At 56.9% G+C, this 20,945-nt stretch overlaps 1 protein-coding gene across 1 annotated transcript in view; it reads right to left on the bottom strand.

The window, feature by feature from the left end:
- The window catches only part of MYOM3 (myomesin 3), a 43,036-nt gene that overhangs the window by 20,508 nt on the left and 1,583 nt on the right, over positions 1–20,945 (bottom strand). Inside the window, exons 4-19 of the mRNA XM_077775529.1 lie at positions 20,092–20,249; positions 15,948–16,043; positions 14,233–14,321; positions 12,202–12,246; positions 11,625–11,765; positions 10,365–10,526; positions 9,515–9,656; positions 8,246–8,445; positions 7,797–7,819; positions 7,355–7,400; positions 6,816–6,943; positions 3,995–4,178; positions 1,807–1,981; positions 1,373–1,494; positions 914–1,101; positions 547–673 (exon numbers count right to left, since the gene is read on the bottom strand). Of these exons, the coding sequence (XP_077631655.1) occupies positions 547–673; positions 914–1,101; positions 1,373–1,494; positions 1,807–1,981; positions 3,995–4,178; positions 6,816–6,943; positions 7,355–7,400; positions 7,797–7,819; positions 8,246–8,445; positions 9,515–9,656; positions 10,365–10,526; positions 11,625–11,765; positions 12,202–12,246; positions 14,233–14,321; positions 15,948–16,043; positions 20,092–20,249 (2,026 nt within the window). The remainder of the gene's footprint in view (positions 1–546; positions 674–913; positions 1,102–1,372; positions 1,495–1,806; positions 1,982–3,994; positions 4,179–6,815; positions 6,944–7,354; positions 7,401–7,796; positions 7,820–8,245; positions 8,446–9,514; positions 9,657–10,364; positions 10,527–11,624; positions 11,766–12,201; positions 12,247–14,232; positions 14,322–15,947; positions 16,044–20,091; positions 20,250–20,945) is intronic.

The raw sequence follows: 20,945 nt of genomic DNA, 5'->3' as shown, positions 1-20,945 counted from the left end.
TGTGGAATCTGTCCATACATGGGAAGTACCCAATAAATATCAGTTGTCTATAATTACTGTCTAAAGTATCACACATACTAATTATCTACCATTCGGTTAAAAAATCCCCAGCACTGAGCTGAACAGAATGATGGAAGATTGTGATCCTTCCTTCCTAGGGAGGAGGTGGGGGCTCATCTGAGAGAAAGCTAACGGCGTTGTGAGAGGGGTGTGCAGGGTGTCGGTCACCCTAACAGTGTACCCTTGGGGTTGACATTGGTCTGTGGCCAAAACCAGAGCTCAGATGGTGTGCTGAGCTAGGGGATAGTCTATGCTGAGGGTACAGAGCCAGCTGATGGCCAAGGTCAGGGGTTCTCTAAGGCAAGGTTATGACTGTCTGTGTCAGAGGTTATAAGGTCTGATGGTGGAAGGGGCCAGGGGTTTGAGGTCTGGGAACAACAGAGCAAGCTCGGGTGCACAGAAAGCTTGGTGACATCCATCTCTCTGGTTGGACTTGGGGGACGGGTGAGAGCAGGTGCTGGACTCCAGCATCTTCTGACCTCTCACCTGGTTGGGGCATCGTCCACTCTTTGCACTCAAACAGGCTGCTGGGCGCCGACAGCTCACCAACACCGGCCCAGTTTGCTGCCCGGGCACGGAACTCATAGAAGTGGCCTTCGCGAAGGTTACTGACCTTGGAGAGTAGAGACAGATGGTGAAAGCCAAGACTGGGGCAGAAAGGGAAAGGGGTGCGGCAGCGGCCGGGGGAGGTCAGAGCAGGAAGTCTATGGGGCCTTAAACAAGATGAGTCAAGTGAGTCCGCACTTGAGGATTCGCTAGATGATTAAGTCGAGGGAACCTGAGGCCTTTGTGGCTTCAGGGCCTCTACTAGTGACCGCTGGTCTCTACCCGCTGGCCCACACTGCAGGCTTACCTTGCAGACCCGGGTGGGGATGGGCTGCTGGTTGACTGGGTGCCAGTCCAGCTCCTCTGAGTCATGCTGGTCCAGGAAGTAGCCCAGGATCTTGCCGCCTCCACGACGCTTGGGGGGCTTCCACCCAATGACCATATCATTTTTCCCACAGCTCAGGAGAGCGAAGTCATATGGGGCAGATGGTGTGGCTGCGGGGAGGAGGGAAGTGAGGGCCACTGCTTCCTTAGGGGCGGCCAGATTGGGAGGCCAGATTGCCCCATGGCCTCAGGCCATTGTCATTTCCTCCCAAAAGTAAAGGAGGGGTAGTGCTCAGGGTTGGCTTTAGTTCCCCTCAGAGGACTTATGCCCCCTCGGTCTCTGGGTTTGGACCCTTTGAGATGTGGTCTATAAGCCCCGCTCTCTGCCTGGCTCAGGGCTGCCCCAAGAGATGTGCAGGCTGGACCTGCCCTTTGGACTTACCCAGAGCCTGCTTGACCCTGATGGGCTCCGTGATAGCTGAGCTCTCACCTACCCCCGCCTCGCTGACTGATCGGACACAAAACTCGTACTCCTTCCCGGTCCTCAGCCCGGGAACTGTAAACCTGGAAGAGAAATGTGCAAGCTTTCAGGGAGCGTTCAGCCAGTGTTTGCTGAATAAGAGGCCATGGCGGTCAGGTTCCAATTTTCCACTACTAGCTAAGGGACATTGGCAAGTTGCTTATGCCTCAGTTTCCTCATCTGTATAGTGATAATGAAAATAAGAGTCCTAAACTCAGAGGATTGCCGTCAGAACGAACTGACCTAACCTAGGAAAAGAGCTTAGAACAGTGCCCAGTGCCCAGCAGCACATTGTGAAATGGCGGGCGCCACCAGCCTTATGGCCCCTCCTTGAGGAAGGCTGGGGCAAAACTCACTTGTTGTCCTGGATGGGTTTGTTGTTAACCGTTTGCCACTCAGATGATCCTGCCTCCCGGGAGTAGATGTAATAACCAAGGAGCTCTGGGCTGTCTTTCACGGGGTCCCAGGTCAGGGACACAGAGGTCTGCGTGTCTCGGAATGCTTGAACTTGAGCTGGAGGAGGCAGAGTAGCTAAAAAACAGAAAGGTAGGTGGTGTGAGGATGCCGAGGGGAGGGGAGGGCTGTGGGGAGAGACTGAGAGGAGACCCTACTGCAATCAAGGGTGACAGACATGCCCTGGGGCTTCGGGCATCCCCTCCTGGGCCCAGGGGCATGCCCCAGACTATTATTCTCAAGTCCTCCCCCGTCTTACTTCCAAATGTCTCTGCTTCCTCACTAAAGCTTCCATCCATTAATCCTTAGTCTCTGTCCCCTCCCTCCTCACGGTCTCTCTCTTTGGCTTTTTTTGTGTCTTCTCATTTTTGTACAATAATTTTACTTTTACAATACAAGTAAATGCTTTTTATTTTTTCCTCCCTTCCCTCCCCCTCTCCCCTCTTTTTCTCTCCTTTCCTTTTCTGAACTATACAGGAACATTGCCCTAACACTTCCTTATGGTCCAGAGATTGCTCACATCTGATCACAAACTGCTCACTGGCCAGACTCCGAACCGTGTCTACATGTTACCTGGGCCAGAATTAAAGAAAAACACCACTTGCCCACCAATCCATTCACACTTGCTATGAATATATATATGTGTATATATATGTACACACACACACACACACACACACACACACATTCTAAATTAGTGAAACAGATCAAATCTAGGACTTTGCTATCTTCCCCAAATGGGCCCTGTGGCACTTGAGTCTTTTCTTGGAAAGGATGTGCTGCAGCTGGGTTCCTTAAAGGGCTAGTCAGCCATGACAGCTGCAGGGAACTTCTGATCTCACCAAAACACAAAGAACCCCAGAATCCAGAGGCCTCAGAGGAGGGAAGGGCTCTGGGAGGCTGGGACCAGGATGGAGAAGCAGTTGGGAGACTCAGACAGGGGCGGGAGGTGGAAGCAGTAACCAGGCTTTCAGAACAATAGGTTCGGCGGGTGAGGACACGGGGCTTGAAGCTAGGGAATGACTTGCCCAGGCGCACACCATGCTGCTGATGGCAAGTGTCCTGCCTGGGCTTGGAGCAGGACAGCTTTAGAGCCGAGGGACCACGTGCACACACTCCGCTCCTGCGCTGCACCAGCTGGGTTCTGCAGCCTGTGAACTGTTGCCTCTGGAAAAATCTTCCATATTCTCACGAGCTCCCCACCCAGAGGAATGTGATTCCTGATGTTCTGCAATCAGGGCTGAGAACAGGCTGCTTTTCAGCTTCATGATAGGTAGAAGGGGTCAGGGATGGGGAATTGAGCAGGGCTTTGTCTCTGCAGTGATGGAGTCCANATATATGTACACACACACACACACACACACACACACACATTCTAAATTAGTGAAACAGATCAAATCTAGGACTTTGCTATCTTCCCCAAATGGGCCCTGTGGCACTTGAGTCTTTTCTTGGAAAGGATGTGCTGCAGCTGGGTTCCTTAAAGGGCTAGTCAGCCATGACAGCTGCAGGGAACTTCTGATCTCACCAAAACACAAAGAACCCCAGAATCCAGAGGCCTCAGAGGAGGGAAGGGCTCTGGGAGGCTGGGACCAGGATGGAGAAGCAGTTGGGAGACTCAGACAGGGGCGGGAGGTGGAAGCAGTAACCAGGCTTTCAGAACAATAGGTTCGGCGGGTGAGGACACGGGGCTTGAAGCTAGGGAATGACTTGCCCAGGCGCACACCATGCTGCTGATGGCAAGTGTCCTGCCTGGGCTTGGAGCAGGACAGCTTTAGAGCCGAGGGACCACGTGCACACACTCCGCTCCTGCGCTGCACCAGCTGGGTTCTGCAGCCTGTGAACTGTTGCCTCTGGAAAAATCTTCCATATTCTCACGAGCTCCCCACCCAGAGGAATGTGATTCCTGATGTTCTGCAATCAGGGCTGAGAGCAGGCTGCTTTTCAGCTTCATGATAGGTAGAAGGGGTCAGGGACGGGGAATTGAGCAGGGCTTTGTCTCCGCAGTGATGGAGTCCCGGTCTGGATGCTGATGGCCCTGCCTGGCCTGGTCTGGCCTCCACCTCCACCCCCCTCGCATCACACAGGTACCTGGCTTCCCCCTCAAGGCGATGGGCTCGCTGGGCTCCGATGCATCGCTCATCCCGTACTGGTTTATTGATCGCACTCTGAAGACATAGGACTTCCCTTTCTCCAGATCCAAAAGGGCGAATCTTGGGGATTTCACAGGGGTTTCTGAGATGATGGCCTCCCAGGTGCCACTACCTATGACCGACTGTGACAAAGGAAAGAAACTCGCATGAATTAAGCAGCTGTTTGGGACTGAGCTCTGTGCCCATACACGCTCCCGTTAACTTCTAACCCCCGGCCCAGGCTGCCGTTGAACACTGAGCTCTGGGTCCCCTGTCTCCTCCACATCTCTGCCTGTGTCTCACATTCAACACGTCTAGAACTTGACTCCGGATCTTGCCCCCAAACCCACCCATATTTGATTGGGTAGGACCATCCTTCTAATTGCTCAGGACAAAATCCTTGAACCCATCCCAGGCTCCTGCCCTCTGACCCTCACATCCCATATGTGCTCCGTCAAAAAATTCAGTTGCCCCACCTTCAACATTTATCCAGAATCCAGCCTTGGCGTACCAACCTAGTGACCCCTGCTACAGCCTTGATCCAAGCTATCAACATCATCATCATCATCATCATCATCACCATCTCTCAGCTGAGCTATGTCACTCTTTTCTCCAAATGACAATCAGAAGGACCCTTTCAGAACACAAGTCAGATCACATCCCCACCTGCCCAGCTGACATCTCCGTCAGGGTGAAAGCTTCTTCATGGCCTGACTCCTGCTACCCTTCTGGCCACATGCACTTCGTCCTTCACCCTGTGCCTCCCTGATCTTCCTGATGGCACCAGGCCCAACTCCTGCCTCTGGGTCTTTGCACTTCCTGGTCTCTTTGCCTTGGATATTTTTCCCCCAGAAATCTCTGTAAGGCTCCTCATTTAGCTTTAGGTTTTTATTCAAAACTCCCCACCTCAGAGAGTACTCCCCAGCTCCCCATCTAAAAGGTCAGCCAACCTTCCCCCAAATACTTCAACCCCATGCTCTGCTTTTTGATTTTCTCCTTAACACCTACCACTGGTTGACGTGTTAAGTATTTTCCTGATTTATCTTCTTTACCATTGGCCCCACACTCCTTACTCGATTCTCAGCTCCACGAGCCAGGGGTTTGTCTGTTTCATTCACTGCCAGATCCCCAGGGCCCAGAATTGCACTGGTACATAGGGGGTGTGCAGCCTATGTATGTGGGACCACAGGTGAGACAATGAATGAATTCTCACAATAACCCTGCAAGCTATGTGTTAATGTCCCCACCAGTGAGAAATCTTGGGTTCAGGGAGTGTTGGTCACTTGGCTGAAAGTCATGCATCTAATAACTGGTGTGTCTGGTATTTAAGCTCAGGTGTGGGCGCCTCCAAAGCTGCTCACTCTTCACAGCATAAGGGACCCCAAAGGTGGAAGATCCTGCATCTCTGAGCAGATAGAGGGTGAAGAGCTGAATGAGGAGGTAGGCAAGTAAGGCGCCCAGAGGCCACTTCCGCTGAGTCTGGGTATGATGGTTAAGACACGGAAGCACTGGGGGAGCTCACTGACCCCGCCCTCTCTGTGCTTTCCCTTCCCAAGGCCCACCCACCTATCAGTAGTCCAGAACCCAGCTAGGCTGAAAAAATCACAATAAAAACCAGCAGACATGGCTGAGCCCCTACTGTCTGCCAGGTTCTATTCTAAGTCCTTACGTACTTTCATTAATTTGATCCTCATGTTGGCTCTATAAGGTGGGTACCGTTATTATCTCTCTTTTATTACGGAAGAAGAAACTGAGGCACAGAGAGACTGAATAACTTGTCCAAGGACACACAGCCAGTAAGTAACAGAGACCAGAGTTGAACTCAGGCAACCTGACTCCAACATTTGAGCCATCACATGATACAGCCTCACAAAACAAGGCCCCAACGATCCACGGCTTTCCTATGTGGGAAAAACAGGACCACCCGTGCGTGTGCAAAGAGAGGCCCATTTGAACCATCAGAGGCAGAGACTCCTCCCTGGAACTTTTACCAACCCTGTGCTGTCCCCATACTACGTGCCAGGTCATGTGCCGGGTGCAGCAAGTAATGAGAAGGTAACTCTGCTCTCTTCCTTTAGGGGAGGTGGAGTCAGGAAAGTGTCCTCCGGATAGTCGATAGGCTCCGAGCTGCTGGCCCAGCAGTGCGCTGCAGCTTATTTCACCCTCCACGCGATGCTGGAGGAAACTGAGGCTCAGGGAGCTCAGGAAACTGGCTCACACGGCAGGAGGCAGGATTTGAGTTGATCTTAACACCATGCTGGTTTTTACTCTGCCAGCTGCCTCCCCTCCACTGTGAAATCCACTCCGAATGAGCTGCCTCCCCGCAGCCCCAAACACCTGCCCCCACTCTGTCTGGGTGAGAACTGCCTCCGTCATACCCGCCCTGCCCCCGGCCCACCTACCAAGTGAGGGCTGCTGGCCGTGACCCTGGCTCCAGGGTACCCTCCCAATGTGGCCCTGGCCAGAAAGAAGGGCTTGACCAGATGTGTGACCCCGGAATGGTGGATTGTACTGCTGCTGTTGTTGTCTGTGTCCCTTAATTCTGTGTATTTCCATGAACGGCCTCAGGAGCCGCCGCCAGGGACTGGCCGGGCAGGCTGAGGTCACTTCAAAGGGTCTGCCCCCACGTAGGGCCAACCTCAGCCTTTTCAGGCAGGATTCCCATCCAGGGGGCACTGCCTGAGGTCTCTCGGTGCTTCCCCCAGCCCCTCACACCTCTGGTGTGACAGCACGCCTACTCTTCGGCCCGGGCTGGGGCTGGGGCCCCTGGAGTCTCGTACCTTCTCCAGAGAGTACGTCAGTGGGGCTTTGCCCCGGGGCCTTGGCTCATCCCAGCCCAGAACCACGTAGGCATCACGGATCTCACTGGCGTGGACATTGGTCGGGGGTGACGGGATGGTCACAAAGTCTGGAATCAGAGTTGTCGAGGGGCAGAGATGGGTGGTGGGCCGTCAGAGACCCCTCATTTCACAGAGGAGGAAATGGGCCCAGAGAGGGGCAGGAGCTTGCCCCAGGCCACCCAGCAAGGCCAGGCAGAGCCAGGGCGAGAGGCCAGGCAGAGCCAGGGCGAGAGGCCAGGTCTCCCGAGGTCCTCCCCGGGACTTCCCCCTATGTGCCACCTCCTTCACAAGGGACACAGCAAGATGGGCCACCATCACCCAAGAACACTGGCCTCCTCCGACCAGACCTCCCCACCCTCCCCTCCCCACACCCCACATGTGGACAGCTTCTGCGTCTCTGCCGGTTTGTGTCCCAGAGTTTCTAGAACCATAAAGGAAGCTGGAATCTTGAGGCCAAGTGTCAGGAGGTTTACACATACCTTCAAAATCATCTGTGCTGACCGTGATCTTGNCAGGGGGGTGGGCCTGGGCAGGAGGGGTCAGGGCAGGACATGCCAACTCTGGGTGCTGATTCCTTGCCCTGTTCCCAGTCCTGTTTGACCTCAAGCAGGTGCTGTCTGAGCCCCTGTATTCTCGGTGTCTAAAGTGGGACGCTGCTATTCTAGGCCCCAAGAACAGGGCAAATCTTGTCTTCTTGGGGCAAACGGGGACAGAAGAGAAGTGATGTGTCTGGGGGCAGATACCTAGGGCATGGTAGCTGGAAGGCAAACCCAAGTCAGGCTGACCCCTCAGTGCTGAAAGGGCGGTGCCCCCCACCACATGCCCCCAAGGCTGATGGCTCCTGAAGCAGGGCTGTGGTCCTCCCTCAGATTAGCATCTCCTGTGGGCAGATTTGTGTTCCTTCCATCAGACTAGCTATACCTTCCCCTTCAGGCCAGGGGCTCCTAAGGACAACACTGTGCTTCTTCTAACAGCCAGGGGTTCCTAAGACTGTGTCTTCCCCATCAGACTAGGGGTTCCTGAGACTATGTCTTCCCCATCAGACTAGGGGTTCCTGAGACTGTGTCTCCTCCATCAGACTAGCGGTTCCTGAGACTCTGTCTTCCCCATCAGACTAGGGGTTCCTGAGACTGTGTCTTCCCCATCAGATTAGGGGTTCCTGAGACTGTGTCTCCTCCATCAGACTAGCGGTTCCTGAGACTGTCTTCCCCATCAGGTTAGGAGTTCCTGAGGCTGTGCTGTGTCCCCCCACCCCGCCCCTTGGACTAGGGCTTGGAATGGGGGCTGGGGCACCTGTGTCCTGCATGAGGCAGTCCCACGCGTGCCCCGACTGACCCTCTAGACTGTCCCTTCAGGACCTCTGTACCCACCTTTCTTTCTCCGGGCTTCATCACGGTCGCCCATGACAACCACGTCTGAAGCCTTGGAGGGGAGGCTGCTTCCCGCCCTGCTCACGGCTCTCACCCGGAACCGATAGCTCTGGCCTTCGATGAGGCCTTGGACGGGGCACCGGCAGGTCCCACCGGGGGCCTCGTGGCAGGGCACCCACTGCCCAGACTCGCCCTGGCACCTGTTGGAGAGAGGCCTCGGCTCCAGCCCCTGCCCGTGACTTCAGCTTCCCCGGGGCGAGCACCGGGGAGGCCACTTCTCCACCCAGCCTGCTGGCCCTGCTCATGGCTGCCAGTTACAGTCCTGCTGTCCGTTGAGAAGCCTGGCTCTGACCTCGGGCCCCCAGGAGGCCTCATCACCACCCTTGACCACCGCGCCGATCACGACAGCTAGTGCCTGCATGCGCCTCCTGTGCGCCTGGAGTTGCGCTGCAGCCTCCCAGCCGCCCTGTGTCACCTCCACGCTTCAAATGGGGGGGTCCCTTCTGGGCTCAGACAGTGGGGTGTGCCGTGAGTCACATGGCTCGGGAGCGGCAGAGATAGGATTTCGCCCAAGGGCTGTCCACGTTGGCGTGCACTCCAGAGTGACTCTCAGGGTGTGGGCTCTCTGTGCCCTCTGGGTGCCCTGTGCTCTGGCGGTTTCCCAGCACGTGCTGAGGCCGGATGGGGCAGTGGGCGCATGGGGGCTACATCCCGACTCTGCCACCAATGAGCACATGCCTTGGGCAGTCACCCCATGTGCCTCAGTTTCCCCATCTGTAGGATGGGCGCTAACCAGCCCGGCACCCCCCTGGATAGGAATTGCGAGGATCAGCGAGGTAAGGCACGCGGCCCAGCACACAGCCTATGAGTCCGGCCATGGGGGGACTGGGTGTTACCTCACGCTGGGGCCTCATAGCAAAGAAGGTGGGATGTCCAGCTCCTCCCCTTCCTCCTGTGTCCCCTCCTTCTGGGTCAGTGCTGTCCTGTCCCTGCCTGTCACTCAGGGGGGAAACCCATATCTGCTTGTGCTCAGTTTCAAGCATTTACTGTTTGCGCTCCCAGGGTCCAGGGGGCTGACTCTGGTGACGCAAGTCCAGATCTGGAGGCACGGTTACCCCCTTCTAGCTGCTAAATCATATAACCCGGGCCACCTCCTGCCCTGTTCTGAGGTTAGGTCTGGGGCCCCCTCTTTCCTGTGGCCCCCACTCTTGTTCTCACAACCAGGCAGAGGACTCCCTGGAGACTCTGCCACTAGGGAGGCTGACTCACCGCTCAATGCTGTAGCCGGTGATGGGGCTGCCCCGGGTGTCGCTGGGCGGGGTCCAGGTCAGGGTGAGGCAGTCTCTGTTCACATTCAGGCAGCGGACATTCAGAGGGGAGCCTGGGGCCCCCGGCTTCTCGGCTGCCGCATCTGAAACCCAGAGCGGAGGGTTGGGAGCGGAAGCTTCTTCTAGTCCATGTCTACCTGCTAAGTGACCCCTCCCACTCCCGCCAGCAACCTCTTCGCACGAACCCTCCAGCGCTCGGCGTTGGTTTCGAGGACCAGGACCTGCATAACGGCCTCCTCCTTTTAAACAACAGCATCTGGGGGGCTGTGGGAGTGCCAGGTACTGGGGCCCATTCTACTCCAGGCCCCAGAAGGATCAGTGTAATGAATCCCTGAATCCTGTAGCATCCCATTCTGTGGATGGGAAAACTGAGCCTCATAGAGGTAAAGTGACGCGCCCAAGGCGGTGAAGTGGCTAAGCCGGGATTTGAAACCAGTTCAAAGACCAAGAGGCAGAACTCACCAGGTGCTAGATCGTTCCAGCCCATGCTCAGCCCTCCCTCCACAGCTCCCACTAAGTCTGAGACCCTGCTGTGCCCCAGGGTCTTAGGATGTAACAGGGATTCTTAGAGACTCCCACTCAACACCCCTATTTATAACGNCCCACTAAGTCTGAGACCCTGCTGTGCCCCAGGGTCTTAGGATGTAACGGATTCTTAGAGACTCCCACTCAACACCCCTATTTATAACAGGGACACTGAGACCCCAAGAGGGTAGAAAACTCACCCAAGGTCCCACAGCCAATGTGGTGTGTGCACTCTTACACTCTCTACCCTTGGTGGCCCCTCTCACCTCTCACGAACACGTAGGTGCTCTGCTCCTGGGGCCCGAAGGGTGAAGGCACCTGGATAGTGTAGAGCCCCTCATCCTCCTTATAGGCACAGGACACCTTCAGGCATGCCTGGCGGTCTGCGTAGAGGATCTGTCGGCGACCTGAGGCTCTCAGTAGTCTCCCTGAGGAGGGGAGGGGTCGAGGGTGAGCTCTGGCCTCCCCTGGGGACCCTTAAGTTCCCCCTGGTCTGGGGGTTTAGGCAGAGGCGTGGCTGGCGTGGCTGTGGCCTGGGGAGGTGGGAGGGGGTGGCTGCCTCCAGGGCCCTGACAGTGTGATCCGGAACTCTCCCCTGCAGAAGCATGGGGAGCAGGCCAGGGGCCAGTGGGATGGGAGTTCAGTGAAGCGGTCAGCGGCTCAGCGAGGCTTTGGAGATGCTGTGAGAAAAGGGGAACAGGAGAGACGGGGCCCTTTGTGAGACGGGTGTCTGCGGGGCAGCCGGGGGTTCATCGTGCGTGTTGGGGGCTCAGTGGGTGGGGGCTGGGGGCTCACGGAGGGAGCTGGGGTGTCCGTGAGGAGGGCAGAGGACTCGTTGAGGCGGGCAGGGTCAGTGGAGAGAGCGAGGACTCAGTTGTGTGACTGTAGTGAGAGCGACGGGGGGCTTTGGGGCTCAGGGAGGGCGTCCTGCCCTGAGGCCACACTGTGGGGCCATGCTGCTCTCCGTCCCTCCGTCCTGTCAGGACCTCTGTTCTAGAAGATGGACAGGTTTGGGAAGACATCTCCACCTTATTGCAACTGTTTCTCAGGGCTTCCTGCAGCTTCCCCACTCTTCTGCCCCCTGCCGCCAGCAGGTGCCATCTCCCTAGGGGCGCTTGCAGGGGGGTGGGGCTGATCTCCTTGATCTGTGGCTGTAGGCCACGGTCACGGTCACGGTCACAGTCCAGCCTCCCTTCTCCTCCCTGGCTGCCAATGGGCGTGGCTTTGGCTCCCTCCCTCCTCCTCTTGAGTTCCTGCACATCTGCCCATCCCTGCCCTGGTCCCCAGCATGGGGCCTGGCACCCACAGGTGCCTCCTGGCCCTTGTAGGGTGACCTGATCTGAATCCACCTGGCTCTTCTCCCTCTTCAGCACTCATCACTCAGCTTGTACTTGGGGAGGGGCAGAGCTCAGCTCCTTCCTCCACTGACCCAGGGACCAGTGTTGGGGATGGAGTCAAGGCTCTAGCCCCTCTCTGGCTTCCCCCGCTGCCTCTGAAGTCTGGAGGCCAGCACAAGGGGTCCTCACCATCTCGGTACCACTGGATGTTCTGTTCAGCATCTAACACATCTTCCGAAAATAAGCAGGACAGGGAGAAGGGCTCCTTCTCTCGGGCAAAGACTGGCTTCAGCACCGATGTGAATTCCACGCTGGAGCCAAGCATCAGTCCTGGGGTGGGAACAGAAGCGAGGTCAGCAGCCTTCTGAGGCCACCTGCCTAGCCTGGGACGTCTCACGCCTCTGGGTCAGGATTCACAGTCCCCGAGGTGGTCTTCATGAGGAAAGAGGGGCCCGGTCCTGGGGGTGGAGGCGGGGCAGAGATTTATCTAGGTAGGATCAGATGAACCAAAATAAGAACTATCCAAAGTCATGTCCCTTTGTTTGGCTTTGCCTTTCTCACTCAGTTTTGGCCCCTGGACAGCTTGGCAGCTGGGGTCAGCTGGGGAGCACTTGGGGAGCACCCCCCCATCAGTGTGCAAGCTCATAGGCAATGACATACCTTCATGGGCAATGGATGGCTAATATTCTAAAGGGGGCTTTGGAAGGTATGACCAGGAGCCCAGATACCCCCTCCCTGAAGGCCACCCCGCCCAGAGCCTCCTTACTTTTAAAGATCTCTGAATCGAAGCCAGCTTCCTTCCCCACATAAGCTGAAAGGTCAAAGCAAATGGAGTTTGAGAAGGTTCAGACCTCACACTCCTACTAGATTAGAGGCGTGGGCTTGGGTGTGGGTTTGAGGCCTCCGGGTCTGTTGGTGGGTCCCTCTTTGGCTGCTGGAAGTTCCTTCGCCCCTATTGGCCTCTATTCCTTCCTTGGTAAAATGTGGACAGTGGTTCCTAGCTGATGGTCATGGGGCTCTGAATAAGTGAGTTCACCTGAACCAGGCCCTCAGCCAGAGCCTGACAGAAAGTTGGGGCTTCCTCCTCTGCCCAAAACCACTGCCAGGATCATAGTCTTCATGGAGGCCGAGTCTGGTCGTTAGGGACGGCCAGCAGGGGAAGGACAGTGCTCAGAGAGCCATGTGGGGGCTTAAGGGTGAAATCCAAGGTGCTATGACACAGACCACCAGAGGATAGTAACAGCCCTGGTCACATGGGGCATACCGGGTGCCCCATATTAACTCATTTCCTCCTCACAGCATCCTGTCTGTTAATGCTGTTATCATCCTCTCACACAGATGAGGAAACTGAGGCGTAATCACCCAGCAAGCACCGCAGAAGCCTGAAGCCATGATGTGACTGGTCCCTGGTAAGGCCCTTCCTGAGCGAGGCCTGGAGAGGCTCAGGAGGCTGCCCAAAGTCACACAAAGTCAGGGAAAGACTCAGGATTAGAACCCAGAGCTCCTACGTCCCAACGCAGGGCCTTCTATCAGTTGCTATGGAGATGAGAGCAGGGAAGGGGTAATGATGGTGAGCGGGTGCTCCACGTAGGCGTCTGGCTGGAGTCTGGGGGCCGAGGAGCTGGATCCCAGGGATGCTGGCCGTGATGGAGGGAGCGGTGGGGGTCTGGGAGAAGTGATGGGAAGGATGGGTGGACAGAGGGAGGCAGGGCCCTGATGCCTGACCTTGGCTTGACTCTAGGCACAGCCTGTAAGGACAGCCTAGACTCCACAGACAGCCAGGCTGGCAGAGGGCACAAGATCTATTTGGGGAACAGGGCAGAGGGGTGGCGAGGGCTGTGAAGGACAGTTTAACAAGGTCTGATGAGAAGCAGGGAGGGGGCTGGACTCCAGCCTGTCCGCTGACCAGGGACTGTGTGTGTGTGTGTGTGTGTGTGCGCGCGCANGGGGGCTGGACTCCAGCCTGTCCGCTGACCAGGGACTGTGTGTGTGTGTGTGTGTGTGTGTGCGCGCGCATGCACACATGCACACATGCAACCTCTCTCTCAGGGGCCCTGCGGACGAGGCAGCACTCTCCAGGGCCCAGAGGTATGGCTTCCCGGCTACACCCTGCCCTGGTCGTGGGGCGGATGATAGAGAGCTATCCCTCCCCAAAGCCGAGTGCACGCCAAGCTTTATCTACACCTTTGCATTTAATCAGCCGGAGCACCTGAGCGAAGTAGAAGGTGTCCCCCTTTACACCCCAGGCGGCTCAGAGTAGTAAAGCGAGGTGACCTAGGCTCACACAGTCCGTCGGTTGCAAAGCCAGCATGTGGACGTGGGTCTGGCTGACTCCTGAGTGTCTCCCCTGCTTTATGCTGTCATTTCAGATGCCCCCGCCCCAGGGGGGACCTCCAGGATTGGAATCACACCGGCTGGGAACTGCACAATTGGGAAATATGCACCAGAACCCAGCTGGGGCATCGAGGTCAAGAGGGGAGTTGGTGGGGCTCAGCCCTTCCCCCTGAGGCCCCCTCAGGAGGGCTGGCAGGGCTGGGCCACCCTTCCGGGAGCCCCGAGTTGGATCTGGAGCCAAGCCCACCCTGAGAAGATGAGTGTGCTTTTTGGAGACTGTGCAGTCTAAGGGAGGTGCCTCTCACTCGCTCCAAAAGCCCCAAGGAGGTGAGTGTCTGTGGCTGCCCTGGTCAGCCGATTTCAGGCCAAACGCCCCCGTGCCAAGGGCCCTTGATGCCTGTCCTCATCTGCTCATCCTGGGTTTACCGTGTGCTGACCTGGCGGCTGGAATGGGAATGCTTACTTCGGACGAGGACTTTGGCGAAGGAGGAGGCCTGGCCATAGGCATTCTTCACCAGCACCGTGTAGGTGGCTGCGTCCTCAATGGTGCATCTGAAAAGGAGAGAAGGACCCCCCTGCTAGGTTGCTGGTCTCCATCAAAAACTCAGGTCCCCATGGATGGGTAGGAAAGGCGGGGATTAACAGGAAGCCCTCACAAGGGAGACGTTAGGTTTTAGTTCAGGAGCCACCTCTGAAAAGCTATGTGCCTTTGGGCTGGCCACTGCCCTTTGCTAGGTCTCCATGTCCTTCTCTGAAGAACTAGGGACACAACACCAGCCTAACCCACCTCAGGGGAAAGTGCTGTGCAAATACGATTGTTATTACTGACTCTGTAAGATCAGAGAGGTTAAGTGACTTGCCCAGAGTCACACAGCACCCAGACTTCAACCCAGCTCCAAGGTGACAAGCTCTCTTACAAGGCAGAGCCTCCCACCCTGTCAACACCTCCAAATCAGAATCCTGGAGCAGGAGCAGGGCAGGGACTTGCCCAAGTCACGCCGCCAGTCGGTGCCAGAACTGGGCCAGATGCCCAGGTGTTCTCAATCTCAGGCCTGGGTCTCATCACCAGTCAGGCCAACCCTGTCTTGTTCCCAGCGGAGCTCGGGCTGGCTCCGTTCCAGAACCATGTGGTGACAAACAGAGTCACCGGTAGGATGTGGCACATCTGGTCCCCAAAGTGAGCAGAGAGGCTCCTCGGTGTCCCCGCTCTGACCCTGGCTGCTCGGGGCAGGAACCCCTCTTGCTTCAGGAACCGGTCCCACTTGCCCCTCTAGGCAACCCCAGCCCTGCGTGCCTCCCCCGACTGTGCAGCCCACGGCACGTCCCTCTGTGGCACCGAGTGGTCAGACATTTACGTCCAGGTCTCCCCACTTTGCTTCTGCAGAGTAGGCTCAAGGTCCTGTCTATATCCGTGTCTCTGAAGCCCAAGCTGGTCGAGATGGGGGGATTAGCGCACTGGAAAGAACCCAGGTGGAGAGAAGGGCCTCCAGCCCGGGCCCTGCCCTGCCCAAGCCGTGCAAGCCCTTGACCCTCGGAGCCTGGATTTCCTCTCCCGTAACATGGACATGACATTGCTTCCTGGCAAGAACGGCCCTGGGCATTACGAGCCACAGACGCGCAGCACCTAGCGCAGGGCTCAGCGCCGGCTCCAGCACGGGCAGCTCACGGGAACACTGGCGCCGGCTCTGGGGGGGGCTGTGCTCGTGCGGCTCCCTCCATGCACGCGGCTTCTCCCTTCACAACCGAGCTTACGACTCACCGTCTCCTGAAAGGCCCATCCAACTGCTTCCCTCGAACCACTTCCCCTTGGACTCGTGCGTGTGCGTGCGTGTGCGGGCGAGCACGGACGCGTGTTTTCTCCCCTCCAGCAAGGGGCGCGCCCAGCCTTCCTAGCCCACCATTGAGTCCCTCCCGCTCGCCCCTGACTCCGCATTCCTTACCGTGTGTTCCAGGCATTGGAAACGCACGGGCGTGTCTGTCAAATTCCAATCCCCGGGTCCCACTCCAGGTTCAGACCTCCTTAATCTGCCTCTCGGGAGGAGGGTCTGTCCCACGAATCAGTGTTTTAACAAGCACCCCAGATTCTTCTGCAGATGAGGCCGGTGCAGAAATCCTGCTCTGGCTTCGGGACTGTTGGGGCCCGGGGGTCATGGGTCTCTCCGGGGCTCACAGTCTCACCTCCTAATCTCCAGCGTCAGCAGCCCATAGTTGTTGGTGATTCGGTACTTTCCGGCAGGAAAGAGGCGGGGATCGATTCGCATGTCATTTTTGTACCTGTGGAGACACGGTGTGGCTCTGAGCGGGAAGGATCGGAGCCTCTCAGGCCTGGATTCCGACCTCAGCTTTGTTCTCTTTACTTGCCTATGGGACCCGAGGCAGCCCTCTCACTGCACTGAACTTCAGTTGTCCTCATCTGTGAAATGGGAATATTAAAAGCATCAAACGGGATAAGCTATGTAAAGCTTTTCTCTGGTGCCCTGAGTACCGTAGATGCTCCTGGGAAGCTGGGAAGAGGGAGCCTGTAATTAAAGGTCGCTGCCCCTTCCCCTGCCAGAGGCCCCCCTGGGACCAGGACCCAGATTTTCCCTCCTCTCTGAGGGGGTTGCCGAGGAAGGTGCCCCCATTCCTACCTCCCTCCTCAACCCTTTCAGAATGGCAATTTTTTACCTCGGCTCTCATTAGAAATGCCGGAGAGAGCTTGGAAAACCCCCATGCCCGGATTCTGAATACAAGGCTTTGGGAATTTGTGTCAGAAGCTGTTCAATAGCCATTCTCTCTTACGCTAAAGGAAGAGGGTTCATCGCTGGGCCACCCAGTGTGTAACATATTTCCTACCCTCTCTTTCTGCTAGGTGTGGCCATGTGACTAAGTCCTGACAACTACTAGTGTCACGTGGCTGCCATCGATGACCCTTTGCCCCCTTTTATGTCATCTTCCCCTCCATCCTACGGCAGGAACACGGCCCCGGAGGGCGGGCACCTCGCGCCGGGAAGGCCTGGGGCTGCGCTCTCCAGCAGTGAGCGGGAACAGGCCTGAGTCCCTGAGGAATCTGCGAGCAGAGTCGCAGTGGCCGCCCCACCCTGGCACTCGGGTGAAGGAAAAATAAACTTCTTATCTTATTTAAACCATTAAAAAAAATCCCCATGTCCGACTGCGCCTCAGATCACTGTGGGGTCAGAATTTCTGGGGTGGGGCCCAGGCAGCAGTCACCCCCCCACGTGACTCCCAAGGTTGGTGCAGCAAATTGCCCCAGCCACTGCCCTCCACCCAAAGTGGACACTGCCCTTTGTTTTCTGTTGACTCTGGGGTCTTGTGGACTTTTCTGTGGACTCACTGGACGGTGAGGTGGCCTCGCCTGTGTCCACGGACTGTGGCAGGGTTTTGGAAGCCGAAGGAATCAGGGCTGGCAAGGGAAAGTCTGTGAAGGCTGGGAGGCCTGGGTTCCACACACACCTGGCTGTGTGACCTTGGGCAAGTCAGTCTCCCTCTCTGGGTCTCTGTGCCCATGAGGCTTCTGCAAGGACAGTCAGCCCCAGTGGTGGTTGAGGCTGAAGAGGAGGCTGGAGCCGAGAGAGGGCGCCCTGGCCACAGTATGACGCCTTCCTGGGACCCAGCTACCCCTACACCCTGTTTGTGTCCATGACAACCAAACAGCACCACGCCCACACCCCATCACATAGCCCCTGGGCTGCACCCTCGCCTGAAAGGGGCCCAACTAAATTTCCTTTGGGGAGAGCAGCACCTAATCTTGGTGCCCAATCTTTTTCCACCTCTCCTAGGCCCTGAGACCAAAATCAGGTTCGCCCACCCCCACCTTTCAGGAACATTCCAGACACCTCGGCCTGGCCAGCTTCCATCTTGCCCGGAAAAAAAAGCAGCAGCTGTAGCTCTGGGCAAGGCCTGGACAGCCAGGGACCTCAGCGTGCATCTTGCCCTCTCCAGCCTCCGGCCTCCTGCCTGAACGGAAGGCCCTCGAAGGCATGGGCTTTGCAGGTGACTGCAAATGGCAGCCAGTCATAAAACAGCATTAAGTGAGACGACAGAGGCCAGGCGCCCAGGCCAGAGCCTGGCTCAGAGAGGTCCTCATAAAAGAGTGAGCTTTTTATTCTTTCTCTAAATGTCCTTTCTTTGCATATTTTGGCATTGGATTTTACTTTTTAAGGCTGCTTGTGTGGCTCGGGAGATGGATTCTGGTATCAGATAGAATCACGGCCAGGGCCTGCATCTGCAGTGTTAACATAGCAAGACTGGGCCTTGCCTAATTTGTCCTGCTGGTGCCCCTGCATTCAGGAAGTGCTCAATAATTGCTGAATGAATGTACTAGCCTGACCAACCCAGTGCCCCAGGATCTTCCTCTTGAGTTGGGGGCTGGGTGTCTTCCAGGGCCTGGATGGAGCCCTGGAGGTCAGTCCCAGGACAGTGAGTGGCCCTGCCCTAAAACCAGCGCCCCCCCACCCCCGACCAGGAGCAGCAGGGGCCACCTGAGTCCCTCCCGTTGGAGGAGGGACTGGCCTTGCTTCCAGCACTTACCATGCTCAGCTCCCTGTTGTGGTAACATTGCTGGCAGGGGTGGAAATGAGTCCCTTTCCTGAGAAGCTCCCACGGAATGCCTTAGATATGGGCCTAAGTGCCAGGGCAGGGCAGGGCTGCCAGGCAGGACAGCTGAGGTCCTGACCCCACCCCCCCCGACTCCCCCTTAGCCCAGGCCAGCTGGTGGGAGCCGTCCTCCTACCTGACCAGCCACTTAACAGGTAGGGATCTGCCTCGGTCCCCACAGAAACCCAGCTCCCAACACGAATTCTAGCCCCTGGCACACTTTTTTTTGAAGGAATGTCATCTTGCCATGACCAGCCCCAATGCCACCACCCTCAATGCCTTTCTTGATTGGTCCAGGCGTAAGTGCTTTCTATTTCTCTGACTTCTGAAGCATTATTTGTGCTTCAAGGGAAAATAACAATTGCAGCGGTGACTTTCCTACCCCCTAAGCCGGCAGAAAGACCTACGGCTGTGAGGAGACCTGAGCCTGAATTCTGACTCAACCTGGCTGTGTGACCTTAGACGAGTCACGCCACCTCTCTGAGCCATGGGTGGCCCCAGGACTCAAATGAGAGGAAAGCGCTGGGTCAGTAAAAATGGGGTCAAGTATAAGATGTTGCTTTTTCCTTTGTGATCTCGGTCACTGGTGCGCTTATACTCTCTCCCACTAGACCGTGGTCTATTTCAACCCTCAAGATCCGGCCTATGCGTTGCCTCCTCTGAGAAGACTTCCTGGATCCTCGGGAGGAGGGGGCGTGGGGGAAGCAGCCACTTCATCACCTGGATCTTTACTCATTTATTTCAGGTGACACCTGCGAATGCACTTCTCTCTAAGTTGACGTTTCTCTTCTGGGCTGAAGGCTCTTGGAGGGAAGAGCCTGTGTGGTTTGGGCCTGGGGCAGATTTTGCTCCTGGTAATTCTTTGTCCGAATCCTTTCCTTTCTCCCCCAGCGTGTCTGACCCGTGCTTAAGACCCAGGGGAGGGAGCTCGGTAAACAGTGGCTCAGCTGCCTGAAAGATACCCCTCGGCCTACCTAAGGTTGGGACTGAGAGCCCCGACGCGGCCACGCCTACCTCCCCCTCCCGCTCCACTCATTCCGAAGACACCTGCCACCTCCCCGCCCCGCCCTCTGCCAGCAAGGCCTTTGGTTCTGCTATGGTCACACTCCCAGGAACGGCATCGTCTGCTTTCCCAGCACCTTTCAGGTTCTGAGGGCTTTCTCACCACGTGCAGACTGGGCAGGAGGTCTTCAACCCATTTTATAGAACAGCAAACTGAAGCAGGACCAGAGAGGTTGAGGTGCGATGGAGGCCACACTGAGTTAGTGGAGGGAGCTGGGTCTGGACACAGGGCTCCCACTCCAGGTCTGAGCTCCTCGCTGGGTGGGGGAGGTGCCCTCCCCGCCTCCCCTCCTGCTCCTCTGCCCCCTGACCTGCCTGCTGCCATCCTTCTCTCACCCCGGACACGCCCGGCTCAGAGCAGCTGCCTTCTCATACCACCAGAATCGTATTTTTACAAGTGCTGGCTCCCCGGTGGCCCAGTCTTCCTGCCCCAGGGTGGCTGGGAAGAGGCTAAGAATAACTCGGCTTGAGCCTCCCAGCAGCTGCTGCTCCCTGGGGGGTGGGCAGAGCTCAGGGTCTGCCGGGCTGAGCTTTTCTAAGGCAGCAAGGACTTCTGGGGCAGGAAGTGTGCTCCTTGGGGGGAAGGTCTGGGCTGTAAAGAACTGACACTCGAGGAGGCTCGGGGCAGGGTGAGGACCCCTTCCCTCCTGCCCCCACAGCTTACCAGGTGACCTGGGGGGGAGGTGAGGCCTTGACGGTACAGGTCAGCAGGACTGTGGCATGCTCCCAGACGGCGTGGGAACGCAGAGGGATCCAGAACCAGGGCCCCCGGCCGGAACACAGCTCCCTCAGCTCCCTGGCCTCCCGGACCTTCTCCTCTGTCTGGAGGTGGGAGGGGACCTGTGACTCCTGTGAGCCAGGAGATCACATCTCCCCCGTCTTTGCTGTCACCTTTCCCCCGACACTCAAGCTCTGGAGTCACACCCACATGGGCTGGAGCCCCCCATCACAGGCACAGAGGGCAGGGACTGCGGAACAGCTAGCCTGCGGTCAAGGCCAGATTCTGCCACTTCCTACTGTGAGACCATAGGCAAGTCCTCAGTTTCCTCATCTGTAAAGTGGGGATGATAATAACATTCCCCCACATCTCTGTGGGGTTGTAGAGAGGATTAAATGGTTAATATGTGAAAGAACATGGGCACCGAGAAAGCCCACGTACGAGCTATTGCTTCCTTCCCCTGGGGAGGGGGCACGGAGTGGCTTCAGATCCCTGGTGTTTGTCAGGAAGAGTGTTTCCTGAGGGTCTTCTGTGTTCTCAGCGCTGGGAAGGTCACTGTACAAGCCTAGTCTTGTTCAGTTCCCACCCCATCCCCAAGAGCTAAGACACCACACACATCTATTTTACAGATGAGAAAACCGAGGCTCAGTAAGGGTAAGTGGCTTGCCCAGGATCACACAGCTGGAGGGCCGGGACGCCGGGATTCAAACTGGGTCCAAGTCTAGGGCCTGGACTCTTTCCTGAATGTCCAGCTGCCTCTCGAGAAGGGGGTGGTGAGGCGGGCGGCCTGAGATGGGGTG

This window comes from Crocuta crocuta, unplaced genomic scaffold (genome assembly GCF_008692635.1).
Source record: "Crocuta crocuta isolate KB4526 unplaced genomic scaffold, BGI_CrCroc_1.0 scaffold127, whole genome shotgun sequence".
NCBI classification, from domain to species: domain Eukaryota; kingdom Metazoa; phylum Chordata; class Mammalia; order Carnivora; family Hyaenidae; genus Crocuta; species Crocuta crocuta.
This window is presented reverse-complemented; position numbering and strand designations above follow the sequence as displayed.